The sequence below is a fragment of the Trichoplusia ni genome, chromosome 27, assembly GCF_003590095.1.
Source record: "Trichoplusia ni isolate ovarian cell line Hi5 chromosome 27, tn1, whole genome shotgun sequence".
NCBI lineage: Eukaryota > Metazoa > Arthropoda > Insecta > Lepidoptera > Noctuidae > Trichoplusia > Trichoplusia ni.
Genome location: NC_039504.1, coordinates 4,180,056 through 4,200,872, shown reverse-complemented (window position 1 = coordinate 4,200,872; position 20,817 = coordinate 4,180,056). Strand labels below are relative to the sequence as shown.

General features: G+C 36.7%; 2 protein-coding genes across 2 annotated transcripts; both read right to left on the bottom strand.

Annotated features, from left to right (window-relative positions):
* Window positions 1-315: 315 nt before the first annotated feature.
* LOC113505919 (uncharacterized protein DKFZp434B061-like) lies at window positions 316-12,235 on the bottom strand. Its single transcript, XM_026888791.1, has 6 exons — window positions 10,618-12,235; window positions 10,392-10,504; window positions 8,534-8,720; window positions 8,087-8,146; window positions 2,147-2,336; window positions 316-779 (listed from the first exon to the last, which is right to left on the bottom strand). The coding sequence occupies exons 1-6, from the start codon at window positions 11,453-11,455 to the stop codon at window positions 533-535; spliced, it is 1,635 nt and encodes a 544-aa protein (XP_026744592.1). The 5' UTR covers window positions 11,456-12,235; the 3' UTR covers window positions 316-532.
* Window positions 12,236-19,739: 7,504 nt separating this feature from the next.
* LOC113505758 lies at window positions 19,740-20,327 on the bottom strand. The gene has a single exon (XM_026888563.1). The coding sequence runs from the start codon at window positions 20,325-20,327 to the stop codon at window positions 19,740-19,742; it is 588 nt and encodes a 195-aa protein (XP_026744364.1).
* Window positions 20,328-20,817: the final 490 nt, after the last annotated feature.

Sequence of the window (20,817 nt, the reverse complement as noted above, 5' to 3'; positions counted from 1 at the left end):
ACTTATATCTAGGCGGACCCAGCCAGCCGCAGCCGAATACCTAGTTGAGAAATTACACGTCAATACAGAATACACTTTAAGCACATGCTGCACACTACTAAGCTGGCTTTTTTATAGTTTACTTTTTAAGCTGATGACTTACTCAAATTAAAACATTGTGTGTGTGTTTCGTTTCAATAGCATTGGCAACACAGTTAGTGATATCTAGACTAGTTTCAAAATTGCATTCGGTGAAGTTATATATATTATCTACATGTGTTACACGAAGCAAAACTCTTGATGGATGAATTCTGTTCAAGTCGGACGTAGTCGGTATTCGTTTGCCAGAGATATTAGAAGCACATTTACATTGCATTCATCTTTAGTTTTTGTGTCCCTTTTGAAAAAAGCAATATTTCGTGTCGAGTGTATTTTGGTTATGTTTTGTGTGTCAAGTTGTGCTATGTGCTAATCCTAAAAAGTCTACCTTTTCACTAGATTACTTACAAATCATTTTAGCTGTCGCAGGCCCGTTAGTTTACCATCCAAATTGCTAAAAATCGAAATTGGTTTTATAAAAATTAATGGTATTAACGGGATCGTGTACCTGGGCCATTACCTGACAAACGACGAGAGCTAGGAGAAGTAGTAGGAGGAGGGCGATGAGGCCCCACACGACCCCGAGCTGGGTGAGCGCGAACACGTATAGTGTGCGATGACACCACTGGTTGGGCTCGAACAGTGTCGGGGCGTAGTCCGGCCACATGATGCCCAAAGTCCAGTAGTTGCCAAATGCAAACCTGTTGGAGATAGTGAATAAGAATATGCTGAAGACAACTTTTTATTTGAATCCATCGGCGGGCAATAATTTCAACAAAACAAATAATGGTGTAATTTTTGAAAGACCTGTAATGAAAGTAATGTCAAATAAAAAATTTAGGTGTTATAACAATAAACCCGTAAACCGTTGCTATAACCCTAAACGTCCCGGTAATGAATTTATTAATTCAATGTTAAGCCTACACGAAGCATTAAAATGTTTACAACTTTACGTTGATTACTACTGTTTTAAATTATGTGGTACAAATAATGTAAAAATGTATTGGTAAAATATTAAGATCCCCTTACAAAATTTGCCTTTGAACTATAATATTTGTCTTTGAAGGTAAAAAGATGAGCTTTAATTTGTAAAGAAAATATTATTAACAAGACATCTCTTGTAATCTCGTAATCTAAGTAATCCAATACAGTTGTGATAAAAACTGGGAAAGTCATATTTCATTTTAAATAGTCTATGTGTTCATCAAGGCTCCAAAAAAACCTATATAATAACGTGTATACTCAATTATTTCCTACCAAATCAGTTAACATAAAGAATTTGTTTCGTGAAGTTATTTTCAAGTAAGACATGCAAACTGTAATGGGATTTATTGTGCCAACAAATTTTCTGCAAAAACCACAACTTGGAATTGTGCCCAATTGAAGGCAATCATCCCGTATTACATGGTACTTATAGTGCCATTAACTGTGAGTGAACAACTTCACCAGGGAATTACTTTATCATACGTCCACGATGTCACAACAAAAGCGGGAATAAATAGGTATCTAGGTATTTCCAAAAACCTCACAAAAACAATAAAACTATTCGTCAACCTTGTCTCAAAGCAAATCCAATTCGAAAATAAATTACATTTTGTTTTTTTTTACGTTAATACATAATGTATTTTCAACTCTAAACCTATTTGAAACAAAGAAACTAGGTAGATAACAAGTTTTGTCTCAAAAAACAACCATCTAGGTATACAAGGATAGAGACACCCTATGTCTCTGAAATAATAAAGTTCAGTGCTTCACGCTTGTGAGTGAGGTCTTAAAAGAGTGTATTCTTAGAATTCCCAACTGGGAAGTGTCCGTCTTTATAACGTAGTATAAAAGGATGGAATATCTGAAATAATAAACTATTCGAATCCGGCAGCAATATAAAAGTGTCAAATAATTTCAGATTTAGATGGAGTTTAGAACAGAAAACAATGGATAGTCCAAAACTATTTTACATCGGTAGCATCCTTACTTGTAGTAGGTCCACCTACACAAGATGCTTTTTGCTAAATATCGCAAAATTGGCTAGTATCTGAAGATTAAGAAATCCACAGTAGGATATCCTTACCATGATAACAAGAATATGGTGAGTAAATACGCGAGGATCTTTTCAGGTACGCTGGCTGAGGAGTTAGAGTTTCTACTGGCGAGCTGTGCCCACAGCAGCCAGCATATACCAGCTCCCCCGGCAGCACCTCCCACCACCATGTAGACTGGGATCCTGGGCTGGGCGGGGCAGTCGCGGATGTAGTGGACACCTGACGACATATGGACTGGTTAGAAAGCAGATTATGGGAACATATCTTAGTTTATTGGAAATTTAAAGTATGTGGAGACATGTGTTTTGTAGCGATTTTGGAAAATGAATTACTTTAGACCCTGATATGGTAAAATGCTACGGCCTTAAGCCACTGTATCGCAATTTCTAGCTAAAAGCGTTATCGTAAGAGAGGTCTCTTTGGGTTGATTGGCTAATTTATATCACATCCGTTCGTGTGGGAAATGTTCTGTAGCTACTTCAAGATCAAATAGAAATACAGTTTAGAAATAGTGCTCCGTGACTTAGACGGATTAATCTTGTCAAATAACAAAATGCGAGTAAACCGCAACAGCATTGTGCTGGCACGAGGGAACTGGACGGCATCAACAAACGAACAGTTTAAACTGTGCGGTGCTTTTGAAGTGAGATTAAATCTTTCAGGTACGGCTTCACAGAATTGTAAATCAAAGTTCAAGGCCCTTGTCCGAGTTCAATCAACAAGCATCCGATAATTTGTAGCCGACCCAATTCCTGTGGCCGCTACAGATGCAGAACTGGATTATACCGGTACGCACTGGATTTCATCGGCGCGTTGATTAAACTGTGCCTGACTGTACAAATATTTGCTACGACCGATCGATTATAGGTTTACATCGAACAAACGTTTTTCGAACATTTACTGGCGATCGGAATAAAACGAGGTTGCTATTAACATAATTTCGCCAGAGGTTGCCCCTAAAAAGTTTGGTTAACGTTAGATGGGGCAATACTTTGGCAGTTAAGGATAGAATTTGTTTTTTCGGTTTTTGTTGTTTCGCACAGATGGTTGCGTTAAATGTTTTGGCCACGTTATATTTTATTTTATAAATAACACGTTTTTAGACAATCATACGAATTTAATAAAAATGGAATCACTTAGTTTTATGGTTTTATATCGACCCCTTAGGCGTCAACAACGATTGATACCTGATGTTTTGCTACAATAATTTGAGAACAATCGCTGTCAATGTATATTATAATTAAACATCCTACGCGAGGCACAACCCCAATTCAATTACCTATCAAGGTAACATATCGGTAAACTGTAATAAGCAGTAACTGTACCAACTTATTGGAGCAAAGTACAATCACGTGAACAACTCAATCAGCCGGATATTAATTAATTTGAATATTCATGAGCGATTCCGGGGGATGCGCCGTGTTGAACTTATGTGGTAAATTAATTATTACTTGTGACTTGTATTTGGATGGGCAGATATTGTGTGTTGGGATTCTCTGATTCAGATTTGATCTTGAAATAATTTGTAACGATAGAAATCTTAAAACTGTCTGTTTGTCTTGATAGAGACGAAAGACAAATGTGTTATTTTTTTAGGTTTTATGTACAGACTAGCTGTTGCCCGCGACTTCGTCTGCGTGGTTAGAAGATATAAGTTATGACTTTTTCTTCGCTCCTATTGGTCGCAGCGTGATGATATACATAAAGCCTAAAACCTCCCTCGATTAATGGTATATTCAACACAAAAATATTTTTTCAATTTGAACCAGTAGTTTCTGAGATTAGCGCTTTCAAACAAACAATTAGTATAAACATAGTACATACATAGTATATACATAGTAATTAGTATATATATAGTACAATTAGTATATAGATGCCAACGATATCTTTGCTACGTTTCATCGATTTTTAATTTCTCGCGCGGAGATTTTAATATTACGATAACTCATTACCTATTTACGTTTTTGGCGTAGTGTAAAAGGCAATTTGTTCTATATTACATGCATAATATATCTAACTTATTTAGTTGGATAAGGATTAATACTGTATTGTTAAAAAGAGGTTCGTAAGTAACCAATAATTTTACTGTATTAAGAAAACACATAAAAATGGTTATTGTGGGTTATCCTTGGAAGATAGACATATACCACCGCGGACTTTTTTGTAGATCTATTAAAGAGGTACAAACTTGCCATACATTGTTTTGTTGTAACTCGAAAGGTTTTGGCAGCGTTCTCGATGAAAGCTCTCGAATGGCTTAATTTTTTCTGACATGTTTAACTAATATCGCTGTAATATCGTCAGTTTACACAAAACCTAAACTTATTATACACTAAAACCTTCCTCAAGAATTGCTCTATCAATCGTTGAAAACCGCATAAAAATCCGTTCAGTACTTTTCTAGTTTATCGCGAACAGACAGACAGACAGACGCGGCGAGGGACTTTGTTTTATAATATGTAAGGATAAGGATAAGGATAGCTGTTGCCCGCGACTTCGTCTGCGTGGTTAGAAGATATAAGTTATGACTTTTTCTTCGCTCCTATTGGTCGCAGCGTGATGATATACATAAAGCCTAAAACCTCCCTCGATTAATGGTATATTCAACACAAAAATATTTTTTCAATTTGAACCAGTAGTTTCTGAGATTAGCGCTTTCAAACAAACAATTAGTATAAACATAGTACATACATAGTATATACATAGTAATTAGTATATATATAGTACAATTAGTATATAGATGCCAACGATATCTTCGCTACGTTTCATCGATTTTTAATTTCTCGCGCGGACATTTTAATATTACGATAACTCATTACCTATTTACGTTTTGGCGTAGTGTAAAAGGCAATTTGTTCTATATTACATGCATAATATATCTAACTTATTTATTTGGATAAGGATTACTACTGTATTGTTAAAAGAGGTTCGTAAGTAACCAATAATTTTACTGTATTAAGAAAACACATAAAAATGGTTATTGTGGGTTATCCTTGGAAGATAGACATATACCACCGCGGACTTTTTTGTAGATCTATTAAAGAGGTACAAACTCGCCATACATTGTTTTGTTGTAACTCAAAAGGTTTTGGCAGCGTTCTCGATGAAAGCTCTCGAATGGCTTAATTTTTTCTGACATGTTTAACTAATATCGCTGTAATATCGTCAGTTTACACAAAACCTAAACTTATTATACACTAAAACCTTCCTCAAGAATTGCTCTATCAATCGTTGAAAACCGCATAAAAATCCGTTCAGTACTTTTCTAGTTTATCGCGAACAGACAGACAGACAGACGCGGCGGGGACTTTGTTTTATAATATGTAAGGATAAGGATAAGGATAAGGATAGCTGTTGCCCGCGACTTCGTCTGCGTGGTTAGAAGATATAAGTTATGACTTTTTCTTCGCTCCTATTGGTCGCAGCGTGATGATATACATAAAGCCTAAAACCTCCCTCGATTAATGGTATATTCAACACAAAAATATTTTTTCAATTTGAACCAGTAGTTTCTGAGATTAGCGCGTTCAAACAAACAATCAAACAAACAATTAGTATATACATAGTACATACATAGTATATACATAGTAATTAGTATATATATAGTACAATTAGTATATAGATGCCAACGATATCTTCGCTACGTTTCATCGATTTTTAATTTCTCGCGCGGAGATTTTAATATTACGATAACTCATTACCTATTAACATTTTTGGCGTAGTGTAAAAGGCAATTTTGTTCTATATTACATGCATAATATATCTAACTTATTTAGTTGGATAAGGATTAATACTGTATTGTTAAAAAGAGGTTCGTAAGTAACCAATAATTTTACTGTATTAAGAAAACACATAAAAATGGTTATTGTGGGTTATCCTTGGAAGATAGACATATACCACCGCGGACTTTTTTGTAGATCTATTAAAGAGGTACAAACTTGCCATACATTGTTTTGTTGTAACTCGAAAGGTTTTGGCAGCGTTCTCGATGAAAGCTCTCGAATGGCTTAATTTTTTCTGACATGTTTAACTAATATCGCTGTAATATCGTCAGTTTACACAAAACCTAAACTTATTATACACTAAAACCTTCCTCAAGAATTGCTCTATCTATCATTGAAAACCGCATAAAAATCCGTTCAGTACTTTTCTAGTTTATCGCGAACAGACAGACAGACAGACGCGGCGGGGGACTTTGTTTTATAATATGTAAGGATTGAAAGCGGTCCCGTCAATTTCAAATTCCGTCATTTCTGTTATTTTTCTAAGGTGAACTTATTTAACTTCGTAAGTTCAATCTAAATACTGTCTTCTGAATTCTTTCTCGACCATCCGTTAAAGTGGGTTGGTTTAGGTTTTTTACAGTCTAAAAAAATCTTGATACGCCGTTTACATTCATATCACTGAAAAAACCAGTAAAAGCTTACACTCTTGGAAAATTTAGGTTAAAGTTACCTTTTTATTGTTATTAGCACTCCACTCAAACCTCATATTTTATTTAAAATGTCTAAACTATCTATTTGTTGCCCAGGCAAATTAACTTAACAAAATACTTTGACAAAGTTCCAAACCAAAATTCTAACTCCCTAATCGCTCCTTATTTTTGCCCAGTTTGTGAACAGCCTAAATCAATAAAAGTATTTACAAACTTTTCTTTTATTTTCGTCTGTTTTTTCGGACGCCATTTTGCGGTGTCTGTCAGTCCGTAATTTCATTATGGCGGCATCTCGTCCCGTCGCCTTATCAGATTTATGTCAACTTTGGTTTAAGATTTATCTTGGCGGTGGTAAGTACTGCCTTCTTAATACTTCATGTTCGTGATTATGAAAGATTTCAAAGTGGTTTTAGTTTCGGACTTATGAAATAGAAATGTTATTTTCGTTTAACCATTTTTCTTACTGTCATTATTTCAAGTTATTAACTGTAGACATTTAAAGGAATATTACGCGTGTCTCAAAGAGAAGTCAGCATGCTCTGTGGAGCCTGCTGGGGCAGGGATTGTCCGAAAGGGTTACCCGGGCCCCGGTACACGAAAAGCAAAAGCAAAAGCGTGGGTGGGTTTAAGTCAGTAGAAGTCTGACACACTCTTCCGCTCAACTCAAAGCGGAAAAAGTCATTTGAAGATTTCCTATCCGGAAAAAAGGGTCCTACTACTACAAATAAAAAATAGCGTAACGCGAAGGAATTTTAACAGAAAAACGAATTTAATAATAAAAATTCACAAGCATTCAATTTTAAAACAACAAGTACGAAAAAGATAATAGACGATTAAAAGGCGATCTAATCCCGTAACATAGAACAGTAATATTTTTATGGGCTACAGCATATAAGTTTATTTTATTATAAAAAGGGACGCTGTAGTATCATCTGAGGCGCTTAGTTTACGACTACTTAAATATTTACACGCTCTCGAAGATATTTTAACCTCGTGTTTGATCGTCGTTGTCGTAAAACATCAAATGAACTATAAATCGTATCGCTTGAACGTTTAAGTGACCTTGGAGGTCAAGCGTTTTTCACTTTGTCATTAAGTCTAAACGCATTTTTGGAACATAAAGACGTCTGACCCGTTCGCTTGGACGATTCGGCTATTTTATATTGTAATAATCGTAATATGAAAATTGCCGCTTCAACGTTTGGAACAATAAGAAATGTAAGAATACATTTTTAGGCATTCATTTTTCTGAAATACGATTTCTGAAAAGGATTCTTGATGTCGACTGTTGCGCACTTTGCCTTAAATCTTTTCAAGGACAAGTTCCACAAAGTTTCGGATAGTTTTAGTAGTCTGGTAGCGTTCGCACGAAATCTTTGATTGATTGATGGCTTTGCTAAGTCGTCTCTAATTTAGTCTAGTTTTTCACTTAGTTCTCAAACATCGCTATTTAACCCAGATTTTAAAATTACTCCCCAAAAATCTCCGACGTATTCCCACCCCGTTTTACAGATAAACCGTTTAAAAGACTTACCCATAATCAGCATAATAACCGGCAGAGTTGAGAGGAAGGCGAGGAACACGGTCATGACAACTGAAACAAAGGCATTCCATTTAGAGAACAAAACACTATCGCCCACTGAATCGCTTTTGTGCGTTTAATAAAACTCGCGTTGAAATTGACAAGTGGATCGTATTGTTGATTTGCGTCCACGTTTAAATGGCGTTCAGCGGCTGGATTTGTGATGTTTGAACATATCAGAGAGACTTTTGGCAGCTTTGTTAAAGCCAAATGTGAACTTGTTAGTTTTTATTTGAATACAAAATGTTTTACCAACACAAATGCCAAAATTCGGAATTTAGCTAAACCTTTTTTATACTCCGGGGCAGGGTAATATCTATACAGATAAAACCAAACTATTTACACATAAAATGTAGAGATTTGTTGTTGTGACTTCAATATTGAATTTAATTGACTTACTGGTCCTGTTCATAATCTTGGCAGCTCTGCAAACAAAGTCCACGGTCCCTGAGGCCTCCATATTTGCATCCTTCAGCTGGTAGGCCACAGAGCCGTACGTCGTCAGGCCCATGCCGATGCCTAGGCCAGTCCTGTCACTGTATTTGGCCTGCTCACCGCAAAGACGGCGTTGTTCATCACCGGATACCTGAGAATTTTGGGGTTTTATTACACTCACAGAGCACGATTGGGAGTGCTTTTGCTTCTTGACTTTATTAAGATAAATATAAAATGTGTGATAAAACTTAAGAAATTGCCCTTTTTTGCTACTTCTGAGTCCCAACAAAAGGAATACCTGAAGACCCGTATGTTACTGAAAACTTAACTTGGCTTAACTAGGCAGTATTTAGATTAGTCTGGGATTCAGAAATAAAAGCATATCTTATAGAGTAAACAAGTTCCACTAAATACTTTTACTATTACTACATTGATGTATGATTACGTAAAGAGATCCGGGAAAACGTTGTCCTCACAACCCCAGTTTGTTGACCCACATACAGGTACACGCTGTCGGTGTCCGTGTCTTATAAATAATGCAAGCCAACTCCGACGGCCTGGCACTTTTATAGCTTAATTTTTGTATTTATTTTTGTCATTCCAGACTTTTAGTGTAGGATTCAAGTTAATTGCTTGTAGCAATTATGTTTCTGGTGTTTAATAGTGTTGGCTGACTGGAATTTTCACTTTGGGATTGTCTTAAGTGGAATGTTTGAGAAAATTTACGTACTTAAGTAGTTTTTGCCGAATTAAGAATTCAAAGTATTTTCTGAAATTTATCTCGTTGTTCGGTCAAGCCACTAAAATAAAAGTTTGAAGATTAAATACCAAACTTTCGGAATATCAGGGTGAGTTAAGATTCTTCTTAATTCGTTCTATTTTAGTTCAAAATCTATGGAAGAACAATGTAGGAACATCGTTTTAATCGCAGACAAACTTTTTTAATCCGTAACTTTTCAACTGAAATCCTTAATTAGAATTCGTTCGAGTTCGAAATCAATCTTGTGAGTAAAACCTAAGTTTAGTTTTAAAAGCTTTTTATGTATTTTTAGGCTTACTGGCAAAATAATTGTAATATTTATTAGAACTAAAAAGGGTACAGAAGTAGAGTGAAAACAGCGATATATCTAGAATACAATCATACAAGACAAAATATAGTAACATCAAAAGAATATATTAAATCTCTGACTTAATCATCTTAAAACAGAAAAATATCCATACAAAAATAATCGGACAATTTTTTCCCCGTTTTAAAATCTCGTCTCTGAGAAAACTCAATCAGGCCGTCTAAATCTATTTTATTATGCAAAACTGAGATGAAAAGGCAATAAAGCACTTTATTCGTGCAGTCTCAGTAAACTGCATAGTAAATGACTTGCTTGTAATAACGGAACCTATTATATGCGCAATACCTATTACTAGCCTTTATGTCCGTAATATGTGCTGTATGAGCCTTTGAAGCGGACATAACTCGATTACGGCCTTTCATAACTTAGATTTTATTTTATTTTTCATAGAAAAGTTATGGATATGAGTAGGTTACACTGTTTACTACATTATGTTAATAAAAATCTTTTTTTATCAGACTGTTTTAGGTTGAGCTGTCTATTTTCTGAGCGGAATTATAGCCCCGTAATGAATAAGTCCAGTCTTCGACTTTTCCATTAGATTCTTCTCTTTCCATTTCGTTGATTCCAGATCTAATGTGATTAACATTAGACCTAACTAGCCAAAAAGCTCATATCTTTGCTTAGTTTAATACATCATATTTAGTAAAGATTGACAAGTAATGAACAAAAAGCGATAAAGTGAGAAGTATTACCTGACTTACTGAGCTTGAGGCTCGACGCGAGCCGGTATCGGAGGGAATGCCCGTCCCGCTCTGCCGGCCAGCCAGCGAAGCGCGGTATGGAGACACGCTCCTGCCGCGAGTAGCTACATACAACAAAAGGAGATTCAGAACCATTCAAGAAAAAGAGTTTCTGTGAAAAGGTGAAAAACATATAATAATACACTGTTGAATGCAATGTCTTTTCATCTGAACTTACCCGCCGTTTGACTGTCTTCGCTCGGTCGCCTTTCCCTCGAAACTAAAGGCTCTTGAAATGTTAAAGTCAAGCTTCCTCTCGGGCTCACTCTGTTTGCCTCACCCTCTGTTGCCACCAGGCTACCTCTTGCACTTCGTTCTGAAGGTGCAATACTACCACGAGGGCTTCTTTGTGAATCGGGGATTAAAGAACCTCGCGGACTTCTGTTCATCTCTTGAATTTCCTTCTTTAAGGTTGCTTCTGGTCCTACGCTTCCCCTTGGACTTGTGCGTGGACTTGGCCCTAAGTCCTTTTGACTACGCGCTGGGTCAATTTGAATACTTGCTACTGAGTGTCGCGGACTTCTACCAACATCTGGCACCAATGAATTTCTTGGCTGATTCCACGATGTACCCTCAGGTACCAGACTGCGTCGCGGACTCCTGGCGTTAGCATCAGGTGTAATACTGTTTCTAGGACTCCTGTTAAAGTCTTGAGGATTTAAACTTAGTCTTGAACCATAGTTCATATCAACCGCTAAGTTGTTCCTAGATGGCGCTAAGCTGTTCCTTGGGTGTAAAGCGGTGTCTGGTGTAATGGAGTTCCTGGCTGATCTAACTTCAGGCACTAGAGAATGTCGTGGACTGCGGTGGTAGTCCAGCGCGGCGTCTGGTGCCAGGCTTGCGCGGGGGCTTCTCTGTGGTGGTGGGGTTGGTTCCATTTCCTCATCCGTTTCTGTCGCGGCTAGTGAGGCCCTTCTCGAGTGTTGTGCTGAAGCTCTCGGAGACCTCGCTTGCGGTGACGTGGCGGCACTGCGCGAGGCACGCCGTCGCCTGGACGATGAAGTTCTGTGCAGCATTTTGTCACCTTCAATTTTCAACTAATGATAGCTCCGATCCTCTGTAGTCCGATCCATAATCTGGAAACAAAAAGAGTATTTAGGAACAAAAGTTCATCATCCTCAGCTTAAGTATTCTTTACGCTTTTACGAAATTCGTAAGAACATAATCCAATTGTAAAGCCTCAATTTAAACTTCTTTGTTTACAGTTTCAGGCCATGAATCTTAATGCAGCTTAAGTAAAATGAGTTCAGCGATACAATCCCTCATAATTTATCATATCCAGGTCGGAAAAGCGGTGAAGTTGGTAGAAAGTGTATTTTCCAAGGGGTTATTTAACGTTATATAATATAGAAAACAGGATTCTTTTATGTAATAAGAATATCAAAATAATAAAGTTCACACAAAAAAGTTACTTGTGACGTTGTGTATGTCATGAATTACAGAGAAAAAGCTGTAAAGAGGTTTTATATCCATTTATACCTCGGGTTACGTAGATACTCGTAGTGATGTATAATTCGACGATAAATATCAAAAGACACCACAATAAAACGAAAGGAAACCATTTGTCTCCAAGCTCTACAATTCATCCCAATGTAACCGAAAAGTAATTACAAGGATTATGACGAAGTTTTGCTTGTTCTCTTTGTGATACAAGGAAAGCTCATCAAATAATTAAGTAAGTAATTAAGTACTTCTACTATGAATGCTCATCGGCTCTTGTGACTGGGTTTTGATATCAAGTTTGGTTTTGCTAGTCATCTGAAAGCTCTCAAAAGAGATGACAAATAGTCTGGGTCGCTGTTGCCGGATACATTTTATTTGTCATTGTTTATTTTATTTCTTATCAATATGGACTTGGTGTCCGATTGTTGAGTTTAATACAATATTAAAAAAAAAGAGAAGCCTTTTTACTACATAAATATTCAACGGACTTTAGAAAAATAAGCGTTGAATCGCACTTATTTTACGTCAAATGAAATTTCTTCTGGTCCGAAGTCTTGAGGTACCAAATATAAAAGAGAAAAATGCAGACAAATTGCGTAAAGAATTAAACTATGATTTCGAGAATATTTCAGAAACTAGTCCTTCATTATTCACTTAGAGTTAAATTGTAGACATTATACCTTAAAATTAAATCCGCAAACGACTAAATTACGCAAACAGATTGGTTAGCCTTGCAAACAAGTTGAACCCTATCGCAAACAAAAACAAACAATAGCAACTGTTCGGCCTTGAGGTACATACTAGATAATGTTGCCAAATAAATCAAGCACGGTAGCATGGCCTTTTTGTAAAGGTCAGGGGTTTTATTCTTGGTGAGGAAAATATTTTACTTGAAGAGTGTCATATGGATGTAGGATCTCATGACATGTGTTTGTGTATAGAAAAAAGAATTTTCTCACTGCATAAAAGTAAAGGGAAAGTTTGTAAAAATTAAATTGATTCTTCTAGTGTACTTCAGTCTGCTTTTTTGGCGAATCCAAAATTAATTAGAATGATAGTAGGAGTTTCTCAGTTCATATTCCCTTTTTTAAATATGATTGGGGATACTTTTGTTCCTTATCTAAAGAAGGCATAGTATAGACCTGTATTGTAGAAGAACATAATTTAAATATAGGAAGTCATGGAAAAACAAAAGGCCTAAAGAAATCATAATTTATATAAACTCTTGTCTAAACGATGTCGACGTCCAATGTATATCGATTTTTGTCCAAAAATCCAATTACTATTACGTAAATCACAGCAATTATAGAACATCTATTGTAAAACATAAATAGCGCAGACCAATCAGCTCGCTTAATACGAACATTCTCAGCCTATTGTTAGCCATGCATTATAGCCATGTTCACAAATGGACGGTGCGGGCCGATATAATTAGTTATGACATCACAATTACGGAGTACCCAATTGTGGACCACAAAGGACAAATCCCGGACAATTGGACCTATCCCGGTACTGTCGTGTCACATAAGCTTCTAAAGATACTCGCCGTACGTTTAGCTTAGTTGTGTGTTCTGGTATAAAGTGGATTGGCTGTCTTTTGTTTTTGAGAGGCAATTGTTTTGTGTAATTTTGTTACTGTTGTCTTATTAATGGGAGCGGTGCTCTGACGTTGATATCTTAAGGCCGAGTGTTTTTGCTGAGTGTTGGATCTCGGACTTCGGAAGAGATTTTTGTGGCGGTGATAAGATATTTATTTTGGACAAGTTTTTTTTCTGTCTCAGAGTTTTCCATAATAACTATCGAGGTAGGTACGATACATTCGATTTTTGAAGTAGCCTATAGCGGTTTACTGCAGGGCAAAAGTTTCCTCTATAGATTTCAGACATAACATAAACGAAATGTTTGATCAAATTATCCGTGACTTAACAGCTTTCAAAGGGAAGTACAAAATAATAGAATTTCAACTCAACTACAAAAGCAAACAGAAAGATAATTAATTTAAATGAGAACTGAAAATAAACATATACATCGCATAAGCCAATGAAGAGGCGCGCAAATGGCGCAGTGTTGTGCAACGCGGATCGCCGTCAACCAGACAAGTTTGGACATCGAGCAAGTGATTTTAATTGTATTATATTGTGCTCTGTTTCATTTATATTCAGACGAACAAAATTGGTTTTGTTTTCGCTTAAATATTCAGTTGACAAACTCGAATAACAAATGATAATATTATCTGTCGGCATTTGTTTTGTAAAAATGTGAATAGAAGGCAATGGGGACTTTCATTAGTATTCTGTTTCGTGGTATTATTTTTCATCATGTTGGGCATTTACAGGGTGGTGTTATTAAGCTATAAGTCATCTTTTCTACTAATTAAATAGGGAATAAGTAAATGGTGTTATGTTTTATTTATGTTAAGAATTATCTAAAAATAATTAGGTGACCTGAAAATGTTTGCTTGTCCTTTTGTGTGATCTTTTTGACGGCACAAAGGCTTATTGCTTCTTAACATCTAAAGTCAATTTGATGAATATCTGATATTAGCTATCCAATCATCATCAGACTTGATTACCGCTGCTGGGTCATCCTGTATTTATACCATTCTCCTCTTTCCCTTTCCTGATATATTTTTATATGGTCTGTCCCTCGGCCTGCAGGGATTTTGCCATCCAAGTCTGGGTCACCATTCAGTTATAAATTAACTTCATCTACCGACATCCTGCCAAGCTAGGTGTTCTGCCCAGCTCCATTTAAGTTCTATAATGGTTTGACGATGACGCCTACTTAAATGCTACGTCATATTTCCGATTTCCGGATACAGTCTTGTAATTTGAGACTGAAAATTGCACGTTTCATGGCGCTTCGCGCAGCCCCTATTTTCGCTGAAGTTTTTTTCGTGAACGTGTATATTTCATTGAGCCATTTTCAGTTTTTATTAATTGTGAATATATACTATCACTCAAATACCTAACAAATATAATATTTGTTAAAACCTAGGAATCCAAAATAAGGCTTCAAAAACATTTTTGCCCTGTGACAGAATTTTATTGATCTCCCGCTAAACAAACAGCTCGACTATTTGTTCGAGAAAGTTGCCCGAAAACCCGACTATTTGTTGGAAAATCTTTCCATCCTCTTTTCAATTTAACATTACTTAAACAGAAATAAATGACTGTATTACGCAGTATTTGCGAAGGGCGTCATGTCCTCACGATTTTTACGCAATCTACAAGATTGAAACGCAGGCTCCTGAAATATAGGACGATTTGATTCGAGTAGAGACGCTTTCACTTAGATTTATTAACAATTTGCCTTTTTCGGGTACTTTACCGAAATGGTAAAACGATTTTCCTATTGTTACTGACGTGTCACGTCGAAGAATCGAAAGCTAAGGTTAAAATTTACTGAAATGTTTGTATGTAGAATAAAGAATAAGTATATTGGATGTATTACCAGTATGTATAGTTAGGCACGATGACAAACAGTCAATATAGGTATATCAAAGTGAAAATTTTCGACACCAAATAAAAATGAATATTTTACGTACAAATGGTCTACATTCACGTTACAAGAAGGCTTGTACGTACTTCAAAAATTAATAAAGAAAAAGTACTTGAAGGTAAAATAAAACACCTCCGACTAGCTCACACCTGGCCAATAGGTATTCTTTTTCCAGTAGCTGTATTGTACTTTAATTTGAGAAATAGCTTCACTTGGCAACAGCGATCGATATTAGTGTTGCGTGAGTTTCCCATTCTATTGGAAATTCGACTTCTCGCAAGGGACTTGGAGATTGAATCACCTTTGAAACTTTTCATTTGAGACTTTCTTTAGTAACTATTTTAACTGTACTCGAGATGTTGGCAGTGTTTAAAAGTGGGAAACTTCAAGACTTTGTGTCCAGGTAAGAAGACTAAAATAAAGTTGAAGTCTATATTAAAGTTGGAAAATTTCATCGAAATTAACAGGTATTTTATTTATTCAAGAGTTGTTGTCTTTAACAAAAAAAAATGTAGCCCTTTGAAATAAAGTTGTTGTGTTATACTTATATTGTATAAATTTATTTATGTAATTGTAATCTTATATAGTTTGTCTCTTTTTTTATCTTTTCTTCTTTTGTTAAAAGTTGTATTTGTCATATTTACCTCTTTCTGTTTTCCAATGCTTGTACACTATTGTCTATTTTTCTAACTTATTTATCCTTTCGCAGGTCTGCTGGAAGAGATTTCTTTATGAAGTAAGCAGTACCTTTGTACACCTCTTTCTTTATTTGTGCTTCTTTTATTTGTTTGTGTACATAAATGGTTAATAAATAAATAAATAAAAGTTAACGGAAGTGGAACACCTTCATATGTCAACGGCATTTTATGCACCGTGATTTTTTAGTCGTCTTACAAATGCAGCCCAGTTTATGTATCCAATGACTAGAACACGTTCATGATAAAAAATAGGTATTTATGAGATTTGAATAAATTTAATATGCAATTTTTATTCAATATTATGATGCAATTCGTAGTTTTTTAGAAACACAGCTCTGTTGCGAGCACGTTCCGAGCCTTGTAACAGGTGAGATATATCTTAGTTGATGATAAAAAAAAAAATAATCGCGCCTAGGGGTATTTTACGTCGGATACATGAACTAGGCTGCTTTCGTAAGATGACTAAAAAATCACCGCGTATAATATAATGAATGAAATCAGCATAAACCAATTCTATCACAGTTGGGCTGGTAAAAGTTCTGATGAAAAATTAAATAAGCAGCACCCTTGTATAGCTTATTTCTTCCAATCAACCAGTTTAGCCTATTGAGATGCATTGTTGGAAATATACCTCGAGCAAGTTTTTATACATATTTATGGGTCAACAAACTAGGCCTCCCTTAACCTCTCTACTAATTTATGTGTAAATAAGTAATTTACCCAAATATATATATCATATGTGCCAGCAGCAACTTTTCTTATTCCTCTTTTTTTCCCAAACAAAAACTCCAACTCCTTTCCTTAACTAAGGAGGTGAGAAAAGGCAGAACACTTCCCTTAGTTGTAAGTAAAATGGTGGAGGTACATCCGTGAACACGATTACGCGGGAAACATACAGGAAATTGCGAAACCGTGCTCCGACTTAACTCCGCACTTCACTGATATTCGATGGCAGCTATTTATTTGTGGGGTAATAATGGCGCGTCTTCCTATTGGCGTGGGCGGCTACTGCGGCCAGCCGTGGTCATTAAGCGGTTAACACTGAATTCTGATGTGTCGATGTGTCTGTTATTTGTTATGGATGGCTCATGAAAGGCTGAACTTTGTTATCGCACAAACACTGTGTAATTGGAAGTTTCAGCTACTACCTAATATACCGTAGCTCTTTTACAAAAATGTCTGAAAAGACTGAACCCGTCGGACTTGTCGAAAAAAAAATCAATTCTCACAATAATTTGTACCCATATTTTTAAAGCTCAAATTTTAGCTTATCTTTATGTTGTTAAGTTTTCATTATAGAGGTAACAGAAACACCAAAATTTAAAGAACCTAGCTGTCACCATTCGTGAGATACAACCAGGTGACAGACGGACGGACTATTGACACGCAGCGGAGCCTTAGAATTAGGATTTAGGTTTTTACTATTTAGATATTAAACCCTCAAAATTTATCATAATTTAAAATTCTTTACGCGCAGAAAATTTATCTCATTATCATGTTTAAAAATAGATTGTAAAAATTTCCATAAAACATTATCTTTTCAATTGAACCCTCAGAACATTGTGCTTACTATTATTACATGAACTACGAGCCGAGCCAGCGAGCCGTGAAACCTTGCTGAGATCCTACTTAAGTACCCATTTAGAAGGTTTTTCGGAATGCCTTCTCTCCCCATTATAGAATGAAATGAAGCATAATAAGTTGATGAAAACGATGGAATTTTTAGTAAAGTGTTGAGCGAATTGTATTGGATTTCTGAAATGCGAAAAATAATGATCTAAATATAGGAACTTTTATTTGTATTTGAGTCTGGAATTTTGTCTTATTCTGTCTCGCAGACCTTCTATTTATTTACACTTTCTTATAAGTGAAAATTGAACAAATATTTAAGTAACAGAAAAAGGTTGAAAAACATTCTAGACTGAAACATACTAGAATTCAAATTGAAATTTCAGATGTTTCTTGTTTGTTACCTTTGTGGTCCAAAATATTTTTGCTATCTATTCCATGAAATTTAATATTCAGGCAAAGTCGACCACACAATTCTCAAAACAGTTTGTCAAAAAGTTAATAGACGTAAAAATCTAAATAACCACGTTTAGATGTCACTCCATTCAAATTTTATCAAAATCGGTACAGTAGTTTTTTAGTTGTAAAGTGCATTGTCATCGGGTTTGAAGCTACCCTGAAAATTTCGTCCTGCTACCTTATCGGGAAGTGCCTAAAAATTGAGTTGCAAAAATCCAACCGGGATGACTAACAAACAAACATACAAACAAACAAGAAAGTGAGTGTATAAAAACATGGGAAAATGGAGCAAGCAAATAATTTCCCTGAAATAGTTCGCTCGAAATAAAGGCTGGTAGCAACTACTACATATACACAAAGTTCCCAACAGTCTGTTTTACTAAAGCCCCTAGCATCAGACATTCAATAGTATTAATTTGGTACATTTCATTGTCAAGCGGAGAGCGGGTGACATATTGGATCCGTGACATCACGCCTGTCGAAGGCAATACAGATCAACGTCACGTCCTGTGTCCAAATCATTTGTAGCAAATTTTCGACGACCTGATTTTAACTTCAATAAACTACAAAGAATGTAAGTAGGTCTGTAGATATATAATGCGGATATTTTTTTATACGAAACGTTTCCTCCAAGCATTCGAAGTGTGATGGAAATGTTTTTCTCAAATAGGTTTCTCTTCTCCGTTCTCCTTCTTTCTTTTTACTTTGGGGTTTGTTGTGTTATTTGCAAAAGTCGAAGAAATATATGACTGGGTAATATAAAAAAACCCATTACAACACTAAAGGTCCTTCATACATCATCATCATCAGAATTTCGCCAACAATGAACTAATAAGGAAAATAATACCAAATGTAAACCCTTCGCACAACCTCTGACAAATGAGGTTTTATTCGCCTCATCTTAAAAGTAACTGAAAAAATAAGTCTTATATTCTCGAAGCGAACACGAGCTTTTATTTTCCATTATATTGTTCAGAGCGAGTCTTTTACTTCATCAATTGTTTGTCCATAAAGAAAATTGTTTTACTTATTTTTTGCGGTATTTTCTTTAAAAAGCAAAGGGCTGTTTTGTTCGAACTTATCTTCTTTATCATAACGCTTACTACCAGTATTGTTGGGAAGATTATTAAAAATAATTATAAGTTTAAAGATAAACTACTTCCTTATGGGGCATTGTCAAAGTAATCCAAGCAAGAAAACCGAGCCTTACATCATACTAAGAACATTCTATCCAAGCACCTAAAAGTAGCAATCCGACAAATCTTTAATTTGAACACAATCAAAAAATATTTTAGTTCGAACCCTTTTTTGTTTTTTTTTTCCGGGGTGAAACGCTAATGTCTTCCACCCACGTCGAGGGCACGGCGTGGGGATATGTCGGACTTCCACCGACTAAAAACACCCCGGGCCCCTTCTACTGCTTTAGCCAGAGTCACGGGATCGCTCGCGCATACTCTGCGCGACTCTGGCTGGCTCTAGTCCTTTGGACTCCTTCTCAAGGGATGGGTGTAAAAAGCCCACCCCTCACTCTTCATAAAAACGGGTGCGCAGGACGACGCGCCCGTCTCCTTCTTAGCCTGCTGGCTGATCGAGTGTCAGGGTGCCCTCCCTGCCACCCGCAGGCCCGACCTTACGGTGGCCGTAGGTCGTTTTGTCGTTGCCGCCTGGGACGTCTGCGTCGCGATGGGATATCGCTCGACGATTCCCTCACGCGTTCCGCAGCTTCCTTGGTCGCCATGGTGTTTTCGCAGTAGTCTGCTACTGCCTGCCAGGCGCACTCACTCCGTACCATGGCCGAGATCACATCTGTGAGTGACAGAGCCGGTTCGCCGATTTTTGCGACTAGGTCGCGCCTATTGTTTGCCCACGCCGGGCAGACCAGCAAAGTGTGCATTGCATCGTCCTCTGGGGCCTCACAGTGGTGGCACTCTTCTGTTAGCTCACGTCCTATCCGACACAGGTACTTACCGAAACAGCCATGGCCGGTCAGCACCTGTGTCAGTCGGTATGTAAGAGCTCCATGCCGCCACTCCAACCAGTCCCAGAAGACGGGACGGATGGCAGCTATGAGTTCATGCCCAGCGGTGGGACTCTGTAGGCTATAGAACCCGTCTGTCAGTGCCGCCATTCGCAATTCCTCCCTCCTTTCCCTCAAAGATAGCTCGTTGCTCTGGGTTTCATCTTGGCTTCGCCACGCGTAGTTCGAACCCTTGTACATGTTGCAAAACCTTGAAAACACCACAAATAGGTATAATATCGGAAACGCCACCGCATTAATTTTCCGTTTTAATTTACAAAATTAATTACTTCCCTTGAGAAATCCTGATCAAAGGACCCCAATTGTTATGGATTCCGCCGAACTGTTACGACCTGCCGTTGTGAGTTATATGTTTTATACTAGAGAGATTTTGATTTTCCGCTTTCTTTTAATTCTGGTCAAACTTTTTCAGACATAACTTCAGCTGAATATCATATAAACCAATTCCGGCAATAATTGAGAGAGCCAAGCAGAACATAGCTCAAGAAAATAAGGAATTTAATCCATAGCATTATTTTATAAGGCTTCACTGTTGCTCCAAAGAGCTCTAGACTAAGTTCATTATTAATATTCCTATTGACTGTATTCAGCTCTCAAAGTAAACTGCTTTAACTTCGAACTATATTCTCGATGTCATTAGTACTAACAGCCGATTCAATGTGCTCTTTGG